The following is a 26,035-nucleotide window of genomic DNA, read 5'->3' on the forward strand; positions in this document are numbered from 1 at the left end:
TTTTATGTACATGAGTTAAGGCTTGTTCAAATTTAAAATGTATTTTTTTTTTTACATTTTTGCTGAAAAATATGACACAAATCGTATAAAATAAATAAGAGCGAATATCAATCTGTCAATGCTAAAAGTTTAGTTAAAATGGATGTTTTGAAGATCCATCAAATACAATTTTGGTGAAGCATTCCTCCTTAAATGTATTTCAATTAGACGGTTAATTTTATATCACCGATGGCCAAAAAACGCAGTGTAAGGGCAAACGTTCTGCTGATGAAATTAGTGGTCCCTCCTCCCGATTCATTGCCTGACCTATGGCCTCCTCTAGATCTTTTTTGCTGGTACAGCAGGGAGAACAAATGAAATTATCAAAATGCACATTAAAATAACTACCTTCCTCTTCCTATGCTTCCATGTTGACAAAATAAATAAAAACTTTACTTCTTCAAAGGGGCGTTCCGTTTGTTTAAATAACATTAGATTGGAATGTAAACCTGTTTGACCATGTAGACATGTGAGGAATATATTACAAAAGTTGTATACGACATGTATTACCGTGTAAACCGACCTTGACTGACCAGTAGGACTACTATGTACTACCGTTTTTAAAACAACTCTTTAACAGCTGAGTGGGTCAGTAATTTATGTACATCAAAATAAACGGTAATTCAATAATAAAAAAAATTAATTAATTGCTATTCTATTGCAGAGATAATGAGAAACATACACTAGGGTGTATTCTTAGAGCTCGGATTATATATATTTTTATCTTCCATGTAAAATTGCATGTACTTACATGCATGTACCCGTAAATCGTGTAAAAGAATGTTAAAGGGGGATAATTTGTTATCAGAAGAAATAAAAGAAATACATAAGTATATCATTCTGTACAAGACAATTATAAGTTAGGTAGAAAATAATACAATTTTTTATATTTTCTATTTTCCTGACAATTAGAAACGTCACCTCCAGTTACAATTATCGTGCATATATACATGTAGTTTTATGTTCGTGAAACCAATAACAACTTGATAAATAATTACATTAGAGAGAGAAATAAATTGTTTTGTAAAATATGCAAACCATTTGGTTTGGTGGGCATTCAAAATTCATAAAATTTGAGATGAATAAATGCAGAGGAGATTAGAATTGATAAAAACAAGCTTAAGATGAAGAGTAGGACGAAATAATTTCATAATTAAAATTTTGAAATGATTTCGAACCTTAGTTTCCATTTATCACTTTGATTACACAATGGATCTAAATACCAATGATTGTTTTGTTTATGAACGCGAGTCGCTGATCTCTCCGGCCACGTGTGAACGAGGGCTGGGTTACATAATTGTAAACACAAAGCTGACGGAGGTGAATGTAAACTACGTGCTGTAAGACGGCATGAATTATTGTATGCGTAAAGTTTTGTTTTATGTAAATCGATGATTTTACTATTAAACGAAGAATTAAATGAAGAAAAGATATCAATCTCTTTCTTTCATTTACTTTGTTCATTTTAAGACTAAATAAAAAAAGTTATCACTAAATAATTTGTAAGAAAACCACAGAACAGATAAAAGACTTATTTTTAAAAAATATTAATGTTTACTGTAATCAGGTATATTACATAAAGCAAGTTTATTTCAGCTATACGCACAACGTCTTCTCGTTCACTTGGCAAATGAAAACGATTATCTGTTTACGGATTCAGCTTTTTAATCACAATTACGCAATACTCGAACAAAATAACATTTTATGAAATCAATAAGATGTTAATGAACAACTTTTGTAGCGAGAGTCATATCGAAATATTTACCGTTTTTTTGAGTTATAAAGCGGAAACTTTTATTGGCCCTAGATCCCTAATTTTAGGGGCTAGCCCCTTTTAAGTGATGTCAAATGCAAGTTCCTGAAATTATGCACAAATATTTTTATATAAGGCCTAGAAGACGCAAAGGAAAAAATGTTTAAATTTTTGCTCTTTTAGGCATCCTAATTTTTTACCCCTCTCTAGCGCCATTTTAAACTCAGAAATCAAAAAAAAAAAAGAAAAAAAAAAAAGAAAAAAAGAAAGAAAGAAAAGAAAAAGCGATATGCACAACTACAATGCTTCTATTTTTCAAATTCACAAGTTTTCCCGCTTCAGTTAGTATGGTCTCGGAGCCTTTGTGTAGAAACCAAAGCCCTTAAAATTTCAATCAAAGAGGAATAACTCGTGACCGGAAAGAAATATTTGAATTGTATTTCAGTAATTTGAAAACTTTTTGTAAAGTCTATAAGCTTTGAACATTTGAAGAAAATCCTTTCAGAAAATAAGGATGATATGAAGCTTCAAAGCTGGCGTCTAGGGGAAAAAAAGAACTAAAGCAAAGCTCGTTGCAAAGCAACGAGTAGGTCTTCCGTCCCCTTTCAGTAACACTGCTAGTAAAAGAGATAAAGGAAGGTAAAGCATTAGTTATAAAGAAGGTATCCAGACCAAATATGATGTTGATCTGCATTTGGTATATTTTTAAAAATAATATGTTGCTGATTATCGTGAAACACAGCAATTTATGGCTACTTCCAGTTTGACTGGAAGTGACGCCAATCAACAGAAACTTAGATTGGAAGTCTTAGGTGAAGAAAATCATTTAATTTCATGTTAATATCTGCAGAAACAAGCCATTTCTGGCTACATCCGGTTTAACAGGAAGTGGTTGAATGTGACGATTTTCGAAAGGAATTGCAGCTGGACGTCCTCTATGACATTAGTAATTCGATTCCGTGCTCATACCTGTGAAAATAAGCTATTTATAAATACTTCCTGTTTGGCCGGAAGTGACGTCACTTGACGTATTTTGACAATTTCACTATTTGCTAATTGTTATTTTTGAACAACTTTGTTTCATTGGTGTATTAAAATTCCCAACACTTTTCGAGATATCGCAAAAATACTTTTTTAGCCCCTTTTCCATAATATCATTTGAAAGATCTTGTAATTCGGGATAACTTTTGTTCTGTATGTTTTGACAAAACATCTACAGGTAAAGAAATATCGTAGAAAAAGTGTTAGAAATTTTGAAATTGATATAACTTTTTCCGGCCATAGTGAGCGTCGACGTTTGGTACTTGCGGTGGAAGGGAACTATGCCTTACAGATCTACAGTCATTTATTGCTCTATCTTCACTGAAAGTTTCAGGCTTCTGTGAAAAGTGGTTTACTAGAAAACTTGCGGACAATCCGACCCTCAAAAAATCACTAAATCGCGGAAATCTCCGGGCCGGAAGTGACGTCATCAAAATAAAAAGATGTTTTAGATTTTTTGATATTCTATCAGACCTAAAAGTTTCATGCAAATCGAGCGAGCTGTTTCCGAGATCCTGCGTGCACAAAATCGGTAAGAAAAAAATAATAATAAAAACAGTGGAAAAGAAACGTAAGAATAACAAAAGGGTCTTCCGCTGAAGACGGAAAACCTTAATAATCAAACCTCGTTATCTCGAACTCCATGGGACCGAGAAAAAAAACTTTGAGATATCCGATGATTAGATATGTCGAGGGTAAAATATGCAAAGAATAAGTAATTGGGACTTCTAAATCACTTCAACATATCCATGGTATTCGAGATATCAAAGTTCGATATACCGAACTTCAACTAATTTAATTAGTTTCCAAATCTGCCATATGTTCCAATGCGCATACCAAATAAACTAAATCACTCTAAATGTACATTATTTGTACACAATGACAAAGTTACATGCATATATCAAATATATAGAAGGCAATCATAAGCAACAGCAAGGAACATGCAAAACAGTTTTTTTTTTAATTTAAAGGAAAGACACGATCGTGAAGTGTTGATGTTCCACTTCACAAGATGGCCAGACCATGGAGTACCTGATCCACTCAGTCTTGTTGTGTTCCATCTTCACGTAATGAAGACGTCCTCAAAAACTGGAAAATACACATTGGTTCATTGCAGGTTAAATTCCCTTATCTACCTCTTGAAAATTATTTGCAGTTATATTGATTCTCTCTCTCTCTCTCTCTCTCTCTCTCTCTCTCTCTCTCCATTTTCGATTAAAATTTATTGTACTGAGAATATGCTCCTATGCCCTTTATCCGATGGAATACATAAAGAATGGTATAGGTGATAATAGAATATTACTACAGAGGTAAAGAAGGTTGAAGATCAAAAAGGTGAAGTCATCCTGTTTGTCGTAGAGTTTAAGTTGTAAGATAGCAATTAATATCCACTTTCAGTAAAGTAACTATGAAATAGGTATGGTGTGTTTTTTAAGTTCACTGTGATATGTAGAGTTACCAGAATGAAAATAACTACTGTTATTTGACAAAACTTCGTCGATATATAAAATAATGGTGAATTGATAGCTATCGATTATTTTTTTCATATTGATTTACTGTGGGGGTATAGCTATAGATGGAAAAATCCTGCTTAAAGGAATATAAGAATAGGTCAGCGGATAAAGAAGCACTGGTTGTGCCCATCGAATTTCCAACACGTTTTTGGGAAACCTGCCCCTTAAGACTTTATGCATATTGGAACAATGCTACGAATGTAAATCAAAGATCAAGTGAAACCGAACACTTGAGATGAAAGTGAGCTGTCTGAAAACTGGATAGCGAATATAGAGGGTCACCCAAGTGGCGCAGTGATTAGAACATCTGCTCTAGAGTCACAGAGCAAGACGTTGATCTTTCCTTTGCGTGCCCGAATCCCACTGCGGAACATGGTGACCCGTCCTTCGGATAAGACCGTATAAATCGAGGTCTCGTGTAGCACTTGGTGCTGGCACAAGAAAAGATCCCTAAGTGATCAATGACTGCAAGTCTAGGTCTAAATTTGCAGCCGTCCACCGGGAGGTAGTGCGCCTCAATTTGAGTGAAAAATTCTCGAAAGGGACGATAAACATACAAACAATAGACATTACAGAGAAATTACAATTTTTAACTGATACGTTCAAAGAGATATTCCTTATGTTTGAAAGAATTTGCCACAACCCTAGAGATCAATCCTAAGGTCATTTAAATAAGGGTCAAGGGGATTTGAAGCGTAAAGCTTTTATTTTCACCTAATACAGAAGGGGATGTTTTCTAACGCTGATTCATAATCTTACAAAAATTCAAGGCGAACAAGGCTGAGGTTAAAGTCCCTTATCAGAAAGATACCAATATGAAGTAGCTCATGATAGATGACGAGTCTTGATCCTATCTCAAAGTCATCTAGTTAAGAGATAAGTGTAGTCAAGATTGAATTAATCAGAATCAATTACAACTGAGCCCTGCTAGTGTGAATTGTATTTCACAAACACGTCTTGTTGATATACGCCATTGTTAAGTATTTGTACTCAAAGACTTGCAACTTCTAGGACTTACATGAAATGAAAATATTTTTGTATGTGTAAAAGAATGGCGATGTAAACGACTAGCGCTAGCAGTTCAGACATATGCTTACTTGATATGGTAGCAGGCTAGACTTGTGTGTTTATTTCTATTTATATTACATTTTTCTGTCGTTTTGTGATTTGATATTGGTTATTTTAAAAAGAATGACATGAAACTTAATGATTTTAATAATATTATTGCAGGAAAAGTTTGACAATATGTACAGTGAAGCTGATTTTACTTTTAAATTTATGACAAAGGGGGATTATTTATCCCGCATTCAACAAACTAATAATTGTCATTCAATAGTAGCAGTTTTTTTTTACTGGATATTACGAAATAATAATAGACATAGGAAAAATTTCTTAAAATCCCTGGCGATTAAATTCTACAGTGTTTAACTTTATTTAACTCTATATATTCCATTTCTTATTTTCTTAAAAAAACTATAAATATAAAATTTATGCTTTAAGCCAAAGATCTTTTATTTAGGAATTCAACCAATTACTTTAATTGTTAGAACACATACAATATCAGATTATTTTATGTTATACGTGAAACAAACAGATAAGTCAATCAAAAAGCTTAACAAAATCCGACCAGCACCATACCATATAAACATAGAGATCTTATGAGGTACATTAAATCTAATACTGAATATTATGTTTTATTTTATTTTCATGTTAAATACTAACTCTGATTTGTTTAGACGTATTTAACTATTCGTAATGTTACCCCCATCATTAGCAACACACTTGAAAGGGAAAAAATGTCACAAGCGTGTAAATTATGCACGTACCGTTCGCCGGAGAATTCTCAAAACGTAAGTTATGCGTTTGAAAGAAGCTGAATAAACTTGACGTTAATCTAAGCTTGCAAACGATGTAGCTTGATTGAAAACAACACACGACAGACGAAAAATGCTTGTGAGTGCAGAAATAATAGAACCTTACATGATAAAGGACTCTCTGAGTATTAAACAAACAAAAGAGAGATCGGTGAATCTTTTTCAAAACTTTCTTATTGAGAAAAACAAAAGCGGGGACTTTGAAACTATTACCCTCAAAAACAGGCACTATTTACATAATGTTTCTTTGTTTTGTTTGTTTGTTATTTTCACTCATATGGAGACCCCACCACTTGCCGGTGGTTGGCTGCAAATATATACCTATATTCGGCACTGAGGGCCATTGACCAATGAGGGATCTTTTTTGTGCTAACACCTACTGCGACACGGGAACTCTGTTAATACGGTCTCATCAGAAGGTCCCGGTCTCCACGTCCCGCAGTGATTCAAACCCGCGGCGAAAGGATCAGCTCCTTACTCTATAGCAGACGCTCTATCCACTAGGCCACGCGGGGGGAGTTATGATATTTGTGACCAAAATTTAAAAAAAAAAAAAAATAGTCATGCACAGTGTTTATCACTGAGTAAAATTTGTTCATTTTTAGTTTTTTTAGTCATAGTTGAGTGATCTAAATGATCAACTACTAAAATAGTCATTTTTTTTATTTTAAGACATATGTCGAAATGTAGATTTTAGAACCTTTTGTCATTCAGCCGATATGTAATTATTAAGCCTTTGGCATCAAATATAATATCTATTCAAGGATATATTTAACAATAAATAGTTTAAATAAAACCCAAATCAAATAAAAATATAAGATTGTGTTAAATTTTATTTGTGATAAATTCAAACTAAATCTAAAAAAAAAATATTTGAGGCTAAGAGGCTGTTGAAAATCTGTCTTCTCTATTGCTTTTATATTAATGATTTTCAAATTCTGCTGCGTGTACATGTACATAGTGAATGCAAAATGGAACCATGTAAGTCACCCGAGTCAAGTGACCTATTGCTGTCTATTTTTGTCCTTCATGGACGTGCGTCAGTCATAAACTTTTGAACATTTTCAACTTCTTCTATAGAACCAGTGAACAAATTTCAACCTGTAGCATCTATGAGTAAAGGGGTACTAAAATTGTGAAATTCATGGCCCCTGGGCCTGAGGGACAGGGCTAAAACCATCAAAATTAAAGCAATATTTAAAAAAATATTCTTCTTTATTCCTGGTAATCAAGCAGTTAAACTGTTGGCATGATTGTAACAAGCCCTCTACCAAAATTGTAAAATTCATGGCCCCAGCATCAGGGCTTTGGTGCTAGGCGGGGCTCTGTTGAATATATAGTGAAAATGCATTATTCCTTAAAAGATCTCCTCTACTCCTGGGTATTAAGCAAAAAACCCTAAATGCCTAGTTATGTTGAGCAATGGTACCCCCTGCAAAATTGCGAATTTCCTGGCCCCTGGGTCAGAATTTCTGTTGTAAGTTGACTATATTGACTATATAGTAAAATGCATCAATTCTTATCTGGGGTATCAAGCAGATCCAAAAAAAGGGCATGATGATGATGAGGTAGGGTGCTTCTTTCAGATCGTGAAATGTGTGGCCCCAGGGTCAGGGGATCCTGTTGAGTGGGGGTGTTATTGATTATATAGTGAAAAATGCATTTTTTTTTCCTTGATATTTTGCTTTTTGGTATTAAATAAACAAACTAAGCATATAGTTATAACAAGCAAGGGTGCCTCTTCCAAAACTGTGAATTTCATGGGCCCTGGTTCTTGGACTTTTTGGGCTGGGCTCAGTTGATTATCTAGTAAAAAAAATAGTAATCCGTTGAAATTCTTCAACTAAGTGCATAGTTATGATAAGCAAATGTGCTTCTTCAGGGCCTCTTTTTTTATTTTGTACTTCTGTTGATACTTAACAGTGTTATATTATACTCTGGTGACCGTTAAGGCCCTTGGGCCTTTTATTTTTTAAAATTGCACTTCAGTGTTAGCTAGTTGCTTATACATATGTCAAGTCCAAGACCTCTTATTAAAAGCGTTAGATTCATATGCCTGTGTTATTGTTAGGTTGTACTTTGTCCGACAAGTTTTATATCATTTGTTTAGTCATTACGTTCTATTCTTATATTTTGAATACGCTCAGAGTGACCCGTAAATGTTGGATGCTTAGTCCTCTTCGGCATCTGATTCGACTTATGTTGATTCTATGGGTCTGTGATTTTCCCTTTTTACTATCCGTATTTTTAACCTGTTTTACGGAATCTATCGGTGTTTATTATATTCACCATTTACATTGATAAAACTAGGAAAAAGAGTATGAAGTAGCCTTAATTAAATAATCACAGAGTTTATTTCCAGTGCCGGAATTGGCAGAACCGGAACATACATTGCCTTGGATGCCCTATATCGGGAAGGGGAGAGAAATGCCAGGGTCAATGTACCAATGTACGTCAGGACTATGAGAAAAGACAGAATGAACATGATACAGGGCGACGTAAGTTTCTTTTTTTATATAGATTTTGTTCAGTTTTCCACCGAATTCCACTAAAGATAAAACGACTTTTGATTTGCATTTTACCTCATTTAAAAGTCTCAGTGTAATATGAAATTTGTTGTAAACTTAAGATTATTTTTATAAGGTGTTCTGAAAAATCATATTGAAATTTTTATCATTACGTCATTTAAATATTTGAATACTTGTATTTAAAATAATAGTCTATGCACAAAGTATCTACATGTATACTTTACATGTACACTTTAATAAAGCAGCTATGGCTGTTCAAACTTCCCGTCTTTTATACTGAAGACTTAACACAATATTTCTCCTATTCCTTTTTTAAACCAAAAGGGAGGCATTACTTTTGATTAGATATCTACAAAACAAAAGCTTTAGTGGCATACACGTATGATGGAAAATTTTCTTTCACACGCTAAAGGTAATATTTCCCCTTAAATCACCTTTCAAGAGGAGTTTGAAATGTGATTAGCTATAAACATTTCCCTATTCTACCCTGGTGACAGTCTTATCGTGTGTTTTCACCAAAACACTTCCTCAATTTAAAAAGCAGAGAGTTTAAGGTGAATAATATTTTCCAATCGTGTAAATGCTATGTAAAGAAACTTCCCTATATTGAAATTTCGAACATTTCCTTGTTTGTAAATCTCTTTTGAAAGACCAATAATACCGTTGCGAATTTGATTTGTTGTGGAAATTTTAATATTTGAAATATTTTTGCCATTTAGTAAAAGCGGTAGTAACACATAGATTGTCTATAAATATAGTCTTTTAAGCAAAAAAATATATATATTCTAATAGAACACGGGCATCTGGAAATTCAAGAGATGGGATCAGATTTATTTTCATTTTAAGTATATGAGTCAAAATTGATTGGTTGAGAGACGTTTAAGAAAAAAAACGATTTGAATTGAAACCACGCCCTTCAGGGTGAAATTATCTAACAACATTAAACATTTCGTGACAGCTGCTGATAACATAAAGAGAAAAACGACAAACGTAAAAATGCTATCGAGTATAATCCACCATAAATTTTTAGAAGTTGTTTGCATGTAACATTCAGTAAGATATATTTAAAACAAAACTACTGCAACAAGAAAAAATTAAAAATTGTCATTCAGAGAAAGGCACTGTCAATCGAAACGAAGCCGATAGATCTTGGCATCTCAAGCTCTTTGAACTCTCGGCACGCGAAACAAGTAAAATTGTTACACCTCTCTAAAGCCTCTGTAAACAACTACTTTCTCTGGAAAAAATTCTTAAAATTTCAAGCAACTACTACCGATATTTAAGGGAGAGCACTGATTTTGAGCATTTCAATATGGTGGTTTTGTACTGATAATAATAAATTAAATAGGCATGGACGTAATTGAACGTACAATCACGAAAGATTTTTGAAAAGCACGTAGTAGGTAAAATGTTATTGTCCATTTAAAGGATAAACTCAACTCTACTTAATAAAATTTACATCTTTTTTTCATTCATCAGGACCAGTACAGATGTGTTTATCTTGCCCTTTGTGAAGCTTTCAGTGGACGGTCTAGATGTCGGACAACTGAGACACTTTCTCAACAATCTCAAGATAGATCATGCTACACTAACTGTGGGGAAGTAACGAATACACCTTCATTGTCATCAGAGTTCCAAGTAAATTCATCCTACTTTGCAAAAAAAAAAAAAAACAAAACAAAACAAAAAAAAACAATTTTGTAACAATTAACATTGCAACACAACAACAAAAAATGATTGATAAGGCGTGAATAGCTTTATGCAATAAATTATGTCTTCTTCAATTTTTCATATATATTTTAGGTGATTACACATAAAAATATAAATGTACATTATGTTTGAAGTGAATTCATGTGTGTATACATGTATACATTCTACATTGTTGTAGACTCTACAGTCTCTTCGGATAAAATTTGCAGAGAAAGACTATGAATCTGGACTTAAAAACAAATCGGCCAACTACACACAGAGTGTTCTGCCTGGTATGTATCAATACTCTATAAATCACTTAATTATAAAGTTATCTAACTTAAATTGAAGTTTTTAGAACCAATATTTTTCATGAAGAAAATTCATGGCAAATAAATTTTTAGAGTAATGTTAATTTTCTTGAACAATTCATTACATGTACATTAAGCCGGTTTACATACATGTATTTGTATCAATTTCAGTGGAAAAATACATGTGCTATTTGTCGTATACAAAGGGAAGGAACAACTACTACAACGCTGTTCTTCTTCAGGTATGATTGTTTTTTAACATTTTTATAGAGATATGTCCTGAATTTTATTGCAAATGTACGTATTGGTCAAAGTATGTATCAAGTAGCCATTCTAAAACAAAAGACAAAAGGAATATATTTTATCTTCTTTAAGAAGAGACATTTATTAAACAATTTGAAATTAAGTTCTCAGGTGTCTCGTTTAATAAGGCGTTACTATAATCCTATCGATGATCTACTTATCAGTACTATAATAAACATAATTACGTCATGCTGTGTATACAAGCAGTAACGGGGGTTCCTACATGTAATCCAGGCTTATTTACAGCGTTAATCGCTGCACTTTGAAACCTTAATAAAATGGGCATGAAACTATTAACAAACATCTTTTTAGTCTTAATGGTCTATATTCATCTCTTTGCATGAGTAATCATGGTCTGTTAATTGACAGTGATTAATACAGATGTCAATATCCTTAAATGAAGGGTATTGAATTATATATGCATACACTCTGATTTCTCCCACTATAAACCTGCACTCACCAGTTGCGTTTATAGCACCATGAATGCAGCTTCTTTTGCTATAAGTGCATTTCGTTTCTTACACTGGAGCAGTACAATCTACTCCACTTAAACAAAACATTCAGAAATATATATATGGAATGTTGTGCAAAGGCAGTAAAATTAAATTTTTAATTGAATCCTCCGGGAAAAAAGAAATGATTAAGATTACTGATTGAGGTGTTTTCAAATTAAAAAATAAATAATTTTAGTCAACATGTTTGATTGTAAAATAAAACTTTCTACAAATTAAACATAGCTCTATATCTTTAATTTGTTTGTTCATTTTTACGCATATTGTTGGAAATAACAATAACTCTTCACGTTAGGATTTTTTTACGTTCAGACAAAGCGAAATTTCTGTAATAATATATTTATTTCAAAAACGATTTTAACTATCAAAAAGAATTTTAAGAACTTAAAGAAACAAAACAAAATCATTCTTAAGTTAAAATCAATGTAAAAATTATCTTTTTTCATGTTATTGTTATTTATAATTTTTCTCGGAGAGTTTCGATGACGATGACGTCATTGCGCGTCACAACAGCATCAAAACAAGATTAAGAATTTGACGACGGCGCGGTTCGTATCCAGATAACTAGCAAATACCACATATATTGTATGTGATTAATTGAGGATAAAGTGGATAAATTAGTATCAATCAGGTTTACTAATTTTATTGTCATATTTTTCTTCACTAGAGACAAGCACCCGTGCCCATGTGCAGGCCAGGATTTCCTATGATGTTCTTGACATAACAGAATGCAAATACAAGTAATAAACAATGATAATTCAGTGAACGTGTTATGAATAGCGATAGCTCTGCTGGCATATTTTCCATGATGCACTAGCAAGTATCATGGAATATGCCTGCAGAGCAATTGCTATTCATAACGCCATGTTCACTGAATAACGTTGTTTATTTGTTAAATAAGTCCACATCTGTTTATTTGCATGTCTGTATTTTAAAAAATAAAATCACGTTATAACGTCCTTATATGTACACATATAAAGTGACTTTTAATAATCGATTAAGGATAACAGAAAAATTTGCATATATGACTTTTAATAACAAGTCTCTTAAATATGTTAATTCTTGTTCAATTTAATTTCGCTGTTTACTCCCAGACACGAAAAAAAAGAAACCCAAAAAAAAAAAGATATTAAACAGGTATACATTGATGTTTTGTTGTCTACAGCAAGAGGCAGAACTTAAGCTTCATGTATACTACTAATGAATAATTTATTTTCTGGATTTTGTTCATGATCAAATTTTAGATTGTTTAATAGCATTTACAAGCTTGCATTTGTTCTTCAAGGACAAAAATTATATAAAATGTATGTTCCAGTCCTTCACTGAAAACGACAGTATGATCAGCGCCCAGTACCCACTTCCTGACTACACTGAAGATTTTCTCAGACTCATCAGGGACTTTGATGCTCGTGTTGTGGTTTTCCTGAGTCCTTTAAAGGAAATTAAGTCTGTAAGATAGCTACATATTAATGAAGTCGAGAAAAATCAATCAATTATGAATATATATTATACTTATATTTAAGGGTACCAAAGATAAAAAATAAAACTTTTAAACAATTTCAATTTATGTTTTGGTTTTCTTTTGGTTTGCTAACTATAAATTCTCCATTCTTTCTTTAAAAAAATCACATAAAATTTGTATCATTTTTCCAGTCATTCTTCTGGGTTCCAACAAAATCAGAACACAAAAATGTAGGCAGTTTTGAACTTAAATTGGAAACATCAACTAATACTGTAAACTTTACAACCAGGAATTTAGTTTTGCAGCCAAAGGTTTGTCTTATTTATACATCATAGTTGAACAGTAATTCCATAATTTGTGCCCAAAATTCTAAGTGTTCCATGGTTTAATATAACACACATAATTTCTTTTACTAGGGAAGTAGCGACATGAGAATAACTGTGTTTGAATGTAAGACCTGGAAGGAAGGGAGGTCCCTTGCTGATAAAAGAGTATTACTTGATGTGGTCAAAGAGGCAAAATCAGAAAAAGATAAAGATGAGGGGAAAATACTTATTTTGTCCAGGTAATTTACAAATTTTGTATATCTTTGGGATGTGAGTCTTGTATTTGTTTGAATAAAAATCTTTTCTTATTAATGGTAACATATTCAGAACTTTAAAAAAAAATCTGCATATTTTGACCTTCTGCTTGCAGGAAAATGCGTTAGCTTTTCCCTTTTTTCATATACGTTACAAAACTGTTCGTGACAAAAGCAGATTGGTGAACAAGGCGCGCAGAATGCCTATAGCTTCAAATATATTTATGTGCTCTTAAATACTGAAACTGATGAACAATTCAGTTCATATGAACCTGAAGCACATTTGCAGCTCTGTTCTGCAGCAAGTCAAATAATAAAGAGGGTTTGTGTGTATAGAGCCTTTATTACAAATGCCAAATGAGATTACAAATTTTACAATTTCAGAATGCAGCAGAAGGTGGGGCCCAAAAAATATCCCACACCTTATACAAAGGAAAACTAGTACATGTATTTTCTACAACAATAACAATGTACATGGAGGGTTGAAGGGGTGGGTGTGGGTAAAATTTGTAAACCACCTTTTCGGAGCCAAAAGTTATTTTGATAAGGATGAGGCTAATAGCCGTAACTAGATGGCGCTTAAATATAAAACCCGGAAAAACCCCTCAAGACCCATGAATTGACACAAAATAGTGATGAATAAAAATAACACAATCTTGTATGTATTTAGATCACATAAATTCATTTATATGCATAAATACACAAAAATCATAATCAGTTTGTGAATTTAGTATATAAAGTTCTCATTATTGAATTTTTTTAAATTATGAAAAACAAAACTTTTCTGCGGAAAATTTTCTCGGCAAAAATTACGCTATTATTAAAAATAATGTGGTTCGAACCTTAGCAATAAAAAAACCTAAGTATCATTTTCCTTTGAGACTAACACGCTAAACACCACGCTACACAGCTCCTGATGAATGGTGGCATTTAAATCATGTTTGTGATATGACCCTTGACTAAATGGACTTCAACTATTTCTCGGAAAAATGTGAATGTTGTGTCATAACATTCTATTTTAAAGGTATAGCAGACCTTTGCTCCATGTTTTTTGTTAACCAAAAATGCATGTTTTTACGCGATTTTTGAGGATAAATTTCCAAAAATATGGAGCGAAGACCCACTCGTATAGAAATATTGTGTTATAGTATGAGAAAATGATCCTTTTTGCCCTCTCTAGTGGGCGGATGCTATTTCATAGGCATAAAGTATAATTTAATTTTAGATGGAATATCAAAGAAAATTTTGTTATAATTAAGATTTAAAGTTTGTCGCACTATACATGTAGGCATTACGCTCGCCTTGTTCGCCCATCCTCTTACAAGATTTTTTTTAATTTAATAATATTTATTACATGCATCTGTTAGTGATGGAGCCACACGCTGTGGAGCATTCTGTGTTGTCTATAACGCCCTGGAACAACTCTTGATGGATAAGGAAGTAGATATCTTCACCATCACACGACAACTTCAGATTCGTAGACCGGAGTTTGTGTCTACTTTGGTGGGTGCTTTTACCCTCTAAGTACGCGTTAGATTGAACTGTAGATTATTGTGATCTTTTCAAACCTTTCCGATATTTCCCCCTGTAGTTTACTTGCGTTATTTGCAATGAGCAAATTGTAAAATCTGATTGTAAGTAAGGTTTTAAAAAGGGTTCTTAAATTTGAGAGATAAAACTATTTTTGTCTTAAGCTTTCCTTGTTACAATATACATTCTTAATCTCTCGAATGCATAGTCCAATTCTTTAATTGCTTGATAACATATTTTGATTTTGAATATGCATATCATTTATGGTAATCCCATATTGAATAAAGAAATTTTTTACTAGATGTAACATTTTATTTTCTGTTTTTAGGAGGAATACCAGCTTTGTTATGATGTCCTTGCAGAATACATGCAGAATGATAGTGTTTACGCGAATTGTTAGACAAAGGGAGGAAACTTTTTATAACTTAGTACATAATATCTTTAACATTCGTTGTTGATTAATCTTACGATGAACCTTTGTAATTAATGTAAAAACTTCTGACCGGCAAAATCAAAAGAAACTATATATATTCACTAATCTTTCGAGGATATTTTTTTCATTAGTGATAAGCTTATTTGAACTGCTTTTTAAAGAGTTTTGTTTTTTATTCACTTTTATTTATTTATTGTATCACTTTGTGTTTTGGAGTCATAAACTTTGTGAAATATTTTTAAATCTTTTTGTCTTATTTCAATTTTTATTGTAATCTATTTAAAAGTGTTATTTTTTGAGTTTGTAATGTCATTGTATTAATACATGTAACACATCATCTACGTTATGTTTGTTGTGTAATGTAATCACTTAAAATAGGTTTCTAACACTCATCATAAAATACCTAGGTGGCAATTAACAGAATACGTTTATCCAATCAAGCTTTTTTTCATACTAATTATCTGTTTTATATGTTTATTGTTTAATTTGTAATTTTGTATTTGCTGTATGTACATGAAACATGTTTTTATAAATTAAGTGTTATTTTGTTGCTTTATAGTTTACTCAACACAAATTTCCAAGTGAACTTTTCAGTTAAACATTTATGCGTCTTCCATCTGTCTGTCTTTTGATAACTTTTCAGATCTTCGACTTCTCTAGAGACAGTGAACAAACTTTTAGCAGATTTGGAGTAAAGTATCCTTTGATGAAGGAAATTTATTAATTTTTTTTTTTGATAAAAAAAATGAAAAGCCATCTCTTCAGAGGAGAGATAATCAAGAAATAGAAAAACGAGTGTTAGTGTATCACAAGATTTCCTCAAGATCCAGTAGATCAGAAAAGGTAAAGTATATGTGGAACACCCCTTACTGAGAGAAAAATTTAAATTTGTTCAAACCAAGATCCCATAGTTAGGGTTATGCAAACTATTGGTATGCAACTTTACATAAGTATAAGCCACAAAGTATCCTACGGTGAAGGGGATTTAAATTTGTTCAAATTAAGGGTCATGTCCTTCTCTAAGGGGAGATAATTAAAAATAGCGGAAAATTAATGGCATCATTGAAAAAATCTTCTTTTCAAGAACCAATGGGCCAGAAAAAATAAAACTCATATATATTTCAGATAGTGAAGATTCAAGTTTGTTCAAATCTTGACCCCCATGGATAGGGTGTGGCCACAATGGACGATCAAAGGTTTACACGGGGAAATACAGGGAAAGTTTTTTTTTTAAAAATCTTCTCAAGAACAGCAAAGCAATGATTGGTCATATTTTTATGAAAGCATTCTCAGGTGGTGTAGATTCAAGTTTGCTAAAATCATGACCCCGGGTGTAGGATGGAGCATCAATGGACGGTCAAAGTTTAACATAGGAGTATATAGGAAAAATCTTTATAAATCTTCTCAAGAACAGCAGAGCCATGGTTGGTCATATTTATATGGAATCATCCTCAGATAGTGTAGATTCAAGTTTGTTCAAATCATGACCCACAAGGGTAAGGTGGAGCCACAATTAAAGTTCAAATTGGTAGGAAAAAGGTCACAGTAAGTCAAAAAAGTAAGCATCTTTAGTTAGCGTAGATTTAATTTTGTTCAAATCATGCCTCGCTGTTCAATGGCCCTGAGTGCCGAGTAAAAGTCTTAATTTGAAGCCCTTCATCGGTATGTGGTGACGTCTCTATATGAGTGAAAAATTTGCCCAAAATAAACGCACAAAAAATCAGCTCCATATTTATTATATAGTTAGTATAGATGCAGTTTGAAAGTATAGTGTCAGGCATATTATAGGGTTAGATACTGACTGTCTACAGAAATATATCGGGTGAATCAATCTCAAAGACGGCTAGGCAGATCCAAGGCAGACAGAAACGAATCAGAAATTAATTGATATTCTCAAGGTCCACAGTGTGAAAGACATAAATTCAAGACAGTCCCGAAGCAATGTTTATCGGGGGGGGGGGGGGGGGGGTTCAAACAAGGGGAAAAAAATCAGAAAAGAAATAAACCTCCAAAGCTCGGTAGAAGGTAATGTCTTTCTCTAATTTATTGTTGGTATTCTTTAATGCAATTACATGGCACATTTCCATCCTCCTGCAACAAAAAGTGGGGGACACGACGTTCGAATGATATAGAATCTACAGCAAAAGTGGAACCGCCCGCCCGTCCACCTAACACTCTGGATCTGCAAGAAGATTGGATTTTATATATTTTATTTTTGTTAATTTTTGAAGTCCCAATATCTTGTCTAGGCTCGTTTACTTTCACACAGTCCAGACAAACTCTTCAAAATGATTTATCCCACCTTTCATCGTCACAGATCAAGTAAACTGATATATCTTTAAGGCACCTTTTATTTTCAATAATTCGTTTATAATTTTTTAACTTATTTTTTTCCCTCTCACGTCTCAAGCTACCATCACTTGCAATGCAAACGCAACAAATCTTACGTCATGTCTTAAAAAATTTCAAAATGAAAACATTATGGAAAGTAGTTTCCAAATAAATGATTTCTAATAGGAGAATACGTATTGTCCGATATTAATCCTAATCTACAGGACAAAGAAATATAGGCGGCAGTCATGTGTCGCACCTATAAAAATGAAAGTGCGACATTTCAGTCTGAGAGAAAATACATTTAGTAATGCAGTTCTTTCTTGCTTCCGAGTTCTTAGTGATATATTCTATGAAACAGCCCTAGCGATTTTTCTTTATTTTTATTAGTCCTAAACTCTATTAAAAACAATGCCAGAACGTATATGATACTGAAACGAAAAAAAAATAGTTTTCATAAACATTAAAAACTGTATAAAGTTTTTAACACCAAGAGTTGTTGTTCAGCAGTTTTAGAAATTCATGTCGCACATAAACTATTTTGTCTCCCTGATTCGTCCAGGGCGACAAAATTAGAAAGACTGCTATTGCAAGGAACAGGTAGATGCATGTCATTCAAAACTGATCCCGATGCTGCAGTCTTAGAGTTTGGAGCAGGGTATACAAGGGTATACAAGTGCGCACAACATACGATTTCACAAGACAACTCACCCAAACAATGCCCATACGCAATGTCATGTATCAGGAAGTTTTCTTAAGTTGTTTATTCTTCAATATGTCTTCAACTACCAAGTCCTTTTTACAGACAACACTTAGAGACGATGCAAGGAACAATCCTTTTTAAAGTTTCAGAAAGATTGGCTGGATAGTTACTGGAATAAATTTGAAATTTGAAATTTGAAAACTTGAAAGAATTTTGACTTTTTCTCTGTTTCCATGGCAACGAAATTAATTTTGAAAATTTAAAATGTCGATTGCATAACTAAAGATTGTGTTAATATTTCTGTAAATCTTATTAAGGTAGTCTAAGCCATTTGCAAGAGCATTTGCGCAAAAAATTATAGGTGCAATAATAGCAATATATTCATAGTCCCGTCTTGGATCAGGGTGACATAATAATGCAAATACATGTACAGTGTACAGTAGCAAAGCACACATCCTATCGTTCACCTTATATATAATGTATATACTATAATATCCAGCTTTGCAAAAATTTACAATAAACATTCTAACATAATTTAAACATAATGAAAATATATTCTGTTGCATATCTAAGAAAAACAGCGTATGCTAAGTAAGAAAAAGGATATGAATTTCTAATAAAGGTATTTTACAGTATTACTGTTATAATGTAACATTTTCATAACTTATGTTATTTTTTAATTCTTGATAACTTTGCTTTCCAGGCGGAGTTATTCCTCTTTCGTAGCGAGTGTGCGCAGGACTTGAGGCATCTTTTAAAGCAACAGAAGTTGACTTTTTCTTTGGGCATCTCCTTCTCAAAAAAGAAAATTTAAAAATATTTTACTTTCCTTATTTTCCTTATGTTGACGGTGATTGTAAAAACAATTTGCTATTTTCATTCTTCAGTAAAACAAATAAAGAAATATCAAATCTTTATAAACAAAGAAATTTTAAATCCTAAAACAATTAAATGCAGAATTACCTGAAGTGCTTAAAACTTGCTATAAGTACAAAACACAAATTCAGTACCACTGACAGGATGAGTCCTAGAAACCAGATCAAAGGAATCGGAAGAATAGAATCTTTAGAATCTGTAGAATAAAATAAAATCCACTTAAGGAAATCAAGAATGAGTTTGTTGTACCGACAAATATTACATGTATACAGTAGATTATAAAAAAAGGACAAAAATCCTTCAATAAGCGCAATCCTTTAATAAGCGTAATAATGTACCAATAATTATAAGAATATGGATGATTTTTGTTTCGGTAAAAACATTGTTTTGACATTAATTTTTTTTAAGGAAAGAGAAAGAAAGGGAATAATAAAATAGCATTTCTCTTTTGAGATCAACAAAGAATAATTAATTTTCTTAAACTGATATTTTCAAATTTAATAATAAACATTTTTTTTTCAGAATTACCTGTCCTTTGTGGACAGTTTCCTGTCATTTTAAAGCAGTTTGGCCCTGTGTAGGGTTCTTGACATCCCCTTGGACAAGATCCGTTGTATCTTTCGCATGTGTCATTAAATCCACAGTGTAAACTGCACTCCTCGTTACAGTTTATTCCGTAATATCCAGATGGACATTCTTGATTTTCAGAAAAAATGGAGGGGATTGCATTTGTAAGTAGTGTATTTTGCTACTGTAATGTTAGATAAGTAATCATAGATTATACAGTATAAATTATTAAGAAAACCATATTTATATATTCTAAATACCTTGGTTACAGTTAATGCCCATCCAACCATAGGAACAAGTACAAGAGCCGTCAGTGTGTTGACATGTGTCGATGCATTTTGAAGAACATTTCTGAGAACAATTTCTACCATAATATCCTCCTTTACACACTACATAATGAATGATTTAGACATATCTGTTTTAATAGTAATAGTTTTTCAAAAAGCTTGCGTCGCCTGCGTGGCGCAGTGGTTAGAGCGTCTGCTCTAGAGTCGTGGAGTAAAGATTTGATCCTTACATCGCGGGTTCGAATCCTACTGCAGGACGTGGAGACAGGTCCTTCGGATGAGACCGTATAAACCGAGGTCCGATGTCGCAGTAGGTGCTGGCACGAAAAAGATCCCTAACTGCTCAATAGCCCTAAGTGCCAAGTATAGTTCAAAATATGTAGCCCTCCACCGGCAAGTGGTGGCATCTCCATATGAGTGAAAAATTCTCGAAAGGGACTTTAAACAACAAACAAGCAAGCAAGCAAAAAGCTTGCCTGATTATAGCAATCAATATCTGTAGTATGTATAAGGTGACCAACGTTTTACTTCATTGCAGCGTTTGTGTCATATTGAATGAATAGAAAAAGGATTTTCTTCTTGAAAAACTGTTTAATGAAGTTATTTTTTCTTATAGATGCAAGTTATGGAACATAAATGATACCAGAATCCTTAACCCCGTAGTGTCAAACGTGTTCCGGTGCGAAACGCTCCAGGAAAAGCTTCTCTGGGTGCGAAATGTTTCATCACCGTATATTTTGAAGACTTTTAATGAGTGGATTTTAACAGAACATCAGAACTCTTTTGAAATGTTACCTGTATCCGATCAATCACAAGTATGGAAAGTGAATTAAGTTCAAAAGAACATGATTTTTTCTGTGTCTCAAAATATATATCAGAACAAGACCAATAAGACTTGGATGTACGCATGTTGATAATATTTGACAGAATTTAATAATGATGCTATATTGAAGATTGTTTAATGACTTTAAATTAAGAATAGATTAAATAAGTAAAACAAATGAATAAAATGAATAGTATTGTAAAGCTTTGGCTGTGAAAAATTATATGGATGGGTTTTAATTGCATACAAGACCAGAATTGCCAAAATACTGCTGAAAATTTGATAACCACCTAATAATAAAGAACTACTAGTGTTTAAGGAAATGAATTTGTTTATGAACAATTTTTTATGCGATAATGCATGGTAATCTAGCAAGTGCTGAGTGTATTTGTTAATGATATCATAGCTTATCAAACTTGTCCAAATTTAGGTGAAAACAATAAAAACAAAATAATTAGTTAAACTTAGCAAATTCATTATTATAGTTGCCCATATAATTGCCCATATAGGGTATCTTTTATGTCAAACGTGATTAATAAACATTCCAGGTCTCAGGAATCGGTTTGTAAGAAACAAATTTTTATATTCCAGGAAGCCATCACATCTATGGCATAAAACATTCCAAGGAGAAGGTTCGAAGAATTACCCGTTTTATTTGACTTGAATTAATAGTTTGTATCTCCCTTTCATAGAAGACAAATTGACTGACCAAGTGCATTGTAATATAGAAACACAGAGGAAATATATGGAAATATATATATATATATATAGTATATTGCATGGAATAAAAAGTTGCATACCAAAAATAAATAAATAAAACCAAAGGAAGTAAACATATCAATGTTTTGCATAAGTAATATGATTATTTTTTCTGCTAACTATTGTTATTGAAATATAAGTAACAGAATGAGATGTAAATCTGCTTGCGCAACTTTTAGCTTACTAGCTTTCATCCCATGATTTCCCTCCATTGAAAAATTAATCTTTCACCTATCTGACGTTCGTGACGTCAGGTAATGAAACTACAAAAAAATTCAAATGATTCCTAAAAGTTCTTAATCTTAAGTGATTTGTAGAGACATACATATTATCGAATCTTTTCCCTACATTTGTCACATCTGTCTCCAATGTACCCATCGTCACATCCGTCTGCGCAGACTCCGTCTACGTGGTTACATACCATGTCATTCAAACAATATGCACTACAGCGTTCCATACATCGGTTCCCGAAATACCCGGAAGGACACACTAACTCATGGAGAAGAAAAAATTTACAAGAAACAAAATTTACATGCACTTATTTTTATTTATATACCTTTCTAATAAATCAGTTTTCCAGACCTCTGTTTTGCTATGCTTGTTGAAAAAGGGTGAACTTTGGTATGCCTCTTAATTCTGATAAATTGGAAATAAATTTCGAGTAAGTTGATCTTAACAAACTGTCTTACAGATAAATTTCGAGTTAATTGATCCATTTTTACACAAGTTCTTGTTTTTATACCTTCAAAATTTCTAATAATACACTATTTTTCGGGACGTTTTTTGTTATGCTTGTAGATAAGGATTTAATTTACTAAATAATCAACAGTGAAATACTGTAATTTTTTTTATTGAATAAAAGTGATACTCTGTAAAAGTATGAAAGAATATTAAAGTAAGAAAGTGAGAATACTCTCAAAATTCCTTCCATCGTGAAAATATCAAAAACTCCTGCCTCACTCATTACAGTAAAACTCGGTTATAAAGAAATCATTGGGACCTGTGAAATTACTTCGTTATATCCGTAATTCGTTATATCAGTATAAGGAATACACAAAATTTATTTAGCTTGGGTTCCAAGAAAACTTCGCTATATCCGTGAATTCGTTATATTCGTGTTCGTACTAAACGAGTTTTTCTGTGAATAAATTCCTTATCCAAATACAAAACATTCATAATCTTCTATTTATTGTACGGTACCTTTAATATTGATGACTTGCTGATCAAGGTCGAGTTTCATGATGATTGATTTTTTACAGAAATTTGGCCCTAAGACTTTCAAAATTATTCATTTTTCATATTTTTATGCTATGCTTGTAGATAATGCAGTTTGAATTAATTCCTTTTGGGATGACCTAGAGATCGAATAGGAGTTTCGTGTTAATTGACCGATTTTTACAAAAGTTATGGCCAATTAAACTTTCTTATTATTCTAATTATTTCTACCAATTGTTATTTTCACATGCCTGTACTTTCAGATAGTTTGAACCTGCATATCAGCGGGGTATGTGGTCACCCTGACACATCTAATTTTCAATATTTCTTTGTAAACCTAATATATCTTTAAAAAAAAAGTTATGCTGTGACGGGAGGGATCATTGTATCCCTCTTAGCATCCTTTAAAATTAAAAAAAAGATTCCTTACCGCTGTTACATAAGAGATTAGTGTATCCTACTTCACAACCTTTATCACAATGTCCAGTTTGTTTGTTACAGGGACCGTTATTCTGGCAGTGACCACTGCACTTGAATTTACAATCCAAGCCATAGTATCCATCTTTACACTCTGCTAACAAATGAAGACCAATCAAAATACAAAAATAATCTAAAGTATCACTACATACTCTCGATTCCCTTCATTCTGCAAACAAATAGATCTTGCGGAGTACAGTTATAATTTAAATCAGCACAAAAACTCACCCTAAGTTCAATTGTGAGTACCCTGATATCAGGAATTAAGAATTGATTTCAGGAAATGTACTGTATATATTTTGGATACTTGCATGTTAACGAACATCGCGTTATACTAGTATGGCGGATGAACTTCAGTCTGTGGAAATAATATCACCATTGTTGAAATACATAAACATTGATTGCTACGTACGTTTATTACAATATAATCCTTTCCATCCATCAGCACATCCATTGTCACATTGACCAGTCACGTGGTTGCAAAAAGCGTTGTTTCTGCAGTGCCCAAAGCACCTTAATTTACATTCAAAACCATACCACCCACCTTGGCAAACTAGGCAATCAAAATTTCAAATCAATTAAACATATTTAAAGTAAAAAAAAATCTAAAGTTTTCAATCAGATTTAGTAAAATGGATGAAACTGATTAATTTCATTTAAATATACAGTCGAGCCTCATTAATCCGAATGCTTTGGGTTCCCAAGCACATTCTCGGGATTAATGAAGCATCCAGATCACCGACACGGAACTTTAATTGTTTATATATATACGAAAAATTCTTATGCCCTTAAACATTTCCCAAGGAAAAACATCCGTCTTAGAGGCGTCCGGATTCTTGAGACTCGACTGTAATTATGATCTAGTACTGTTTTCACAAAATCGCCCGCTCCATCCAGGTAAACACCCAAGACAAGTTCCATTGACGATGTCACACCTCTGTTCCTGACAGTTCTTCGGACATGCTACATTACAGTTTTCTCCATATACACCAGCTTCACTACAACCTTTTTAATTTGTATAGTTTTAAGACATTGAGATGTATAAGAAACAAATAGTGTGTTTTTTGCTTCTAAATAGAATTTAACTCATTTATCAATAACGTAGGGTTCATACATCTATGATATGTGAACTGAATAACTATGGACTTCTAATAATTTTGTCACCTTGACTCAACATCCCTGATGAAACTTTTCTTTCTATAAAAAATGAAATTAAAGAAAAATGATAATCCATTTACCATTTACTATAACTTCGCACAATTCAATGATGGTTCTACGTTCGTATCCGTCAGGATATTTGATTTTATCCGATCGTTGATTATAAAATGTTACGTATCGTCCGTATCCGATACATGGCGTCGTAAAGTTTAATGGTGGCAATTCTTTCCCATCCTCGTAACACAGGAAGTCAATTATTCGGAGGCTAGAATTCGATAAATAAAGAGAAAACCCCGCAAAACGGCCCCTTTGTCGCATTTCTGTATGAAATAAGAAAAAAATCATTATTATTTGTAATGTGCGTTATGTAATAACTCTCATATTTAATTCAATATTTAATGATTATTGTACTTAAGATTTGCGAAATAAAGCTTATTTCAGGGGGCGTTTGCATGATAAGTATTATCTACATACTGATTTGATGGTATTTAACAGAGCAAATCTAAATTTTGTTTTTTTCCAAAGAAGTTGGAAACTCCATGTTGGCTAAGCAATCAATCAATCATTCTGGTTTAGATTAACAAAAAAATATTTTATTCATTTTCAAGAAACGCCGTCATCAACAGAAATCAACATAACATGAAAATTCTTACCATAACCACCATAATTCTTGAAGACAACATTGATGCTGTAAATGCTGAAAATTTTTCCGAGATCTACTCTCCACCATACAGTGTTTGTGATTGAATTTTCTCCAATGTACATGTTTCTTGTACAGGTGGACAAGTCTCGATCAACTGCATTTGATGCTATATAAAATTTGTTACAGGCGTCATCTAGACAAGGGTAAATTGAGCTCTGACTGGCGACTTTAGCCCTTGATAAATCCACTTAAAAAATCAAAATGATAATTGTATTTTTCGGACATGTATAGAGATCATTCATTAAACATATTCAAAACAAAGTAGAATATCTGCAATATGCAGAATACCCATTATACATCATAAGTTTTGCATGCCCAATACGTTGATTCTCAAAACCATTTGATGTTGAAAAAAATAATGGACTTTCTTTTGTCACAAGGGCTCCTAGCCTTTATGCAGTTTCTTTAAGGCGCATAAAGTAAGTAAATGCAATTCTTTTAACGTAGTATTTTCGAAGTGTTCATATTCGCAGAATTGCAATTTCAGTTTATTCCGCGTGTTCAAAAAGACACAGACTTCTCCAATTGCTATTTCATATTTTATGTGCTCTTAATGTAAGCAAAAAC

The 26,035-nt window shown here is 32.7% G+C and overlaps 2 protein-coding genes across 2 annotated transcripts in view; one reads left to right on the forward strand and one right to left on the reverse strand.

Moving 5' to 3' along the window:
• The window catches only part of LOC133180156 (receptor-type tyrosine-protein phosphatase alpha-like), a 75,408-nt gene extending 59,809 nt beyond the window's left edge, over positions 1–15,599 (forward strand). Inside the window, exons 12-21 of the mRNA XM_061314728.1 lie at positions 3,805–3,950; positions 8,584–8,719; positions 10,229–10,387; positions 10,638–10,731; positions 10,921–10,991; positions 12,880–13,014; positions 13,218–13,337; positions 13,443–13,591; positions 14,974–15,109; positions 15,465–15,599. Coding sequence (XP_061170712.1) covers positions 3,805–3,950; positions 8,584–8,719; positions 10,229–10,387; positions 10,638–10,731; positions 10,921–10,991; positions 12,880–13,014; positions 13,218–13,337; positions 13,443–13,591; positions 14,974–15,109; positions 15,465–15,536 — 1,218 coding nt within the window. The 3' untranslated portion in view covers positions 15,537–15,599. The remainder of the gene's footprint in view (positions 1–3,804; positions 3,951–8,583; positions 8,720–10,228; positions 10,388–10,637; positions 10,732–10,920; positions 10,992–12,879; positions 13,015–13,217; positions 13,338–13,442; positions 13,592–14,973; positions 15,110–15,464) is intronic.
• A 3,963-nt stretch (positions 15,600–19,562) lies between these two features.
• On the reverse strand, positions 19,563–25,760 carry LOC133180157 (multiple epidermal growth factor-like domains protein 6). The gene is made up of 9 exons (XM_061314729.1): positions 25,757–25,760; positions 25,419–25,655; positions 24,846–25,085; positions 24,475–24,612; positions 24,020–24,160; positions 23,561–23,701; positions 20,307–20,435; positions 20,008–20,175; positions 19,563–19,675 (listed from the first exon to the last, which is right to left on the reverse strand). The coding sequence occupies exons 1-9, from the start codon at positions 25,758–25,760 to the stop codon at positions 19,563–19,565; spliced, it is 1,311 nt and encodes a 436-aa protein (XP_061170713.1).
• Between the last annotated feature and the right edge of the window lie 275 nt (positions 25,761–26,035).

The sequence above is a fragment of the Saccostrea echinata genome, unplaced genomic scaffold (genome assembly GCF_033153115.1).
Source record: "Saccostrea echinata isolate AGI-Se365-2 ecotype Australia unplaced genomic scaffold, CSIRO_AGI_Sech_v1 ptg000006l, whole genome shotgun sequence".
Lineage (NCBI taxonomy): Eukaryota > Metazoa > Mollusca > Bivalvia > Ostreida > Ostreidae > Saccostrea > Saccostrea echinata.

Excerpts from the sequence above, each read along its gene's own strand:
- LOC133180157 (XM_061314729.1), bottom strand. Across the intron at positions 25,086-25,418 it reads CAAGAATTATGGTGGTTATG|AAATGCGACAAAGGGGCCGT; the intron begins GTAAGAATTTTC and ends TATTTCATACAG. Across the intron at positions 24,161-24,474 it reads CGGGCGATTTTGTGAAAACA|TTTGCCAAGGTGGGTGGTAT; the intron begins GTACTAGATCAT and ends TTGATTGCCTAG.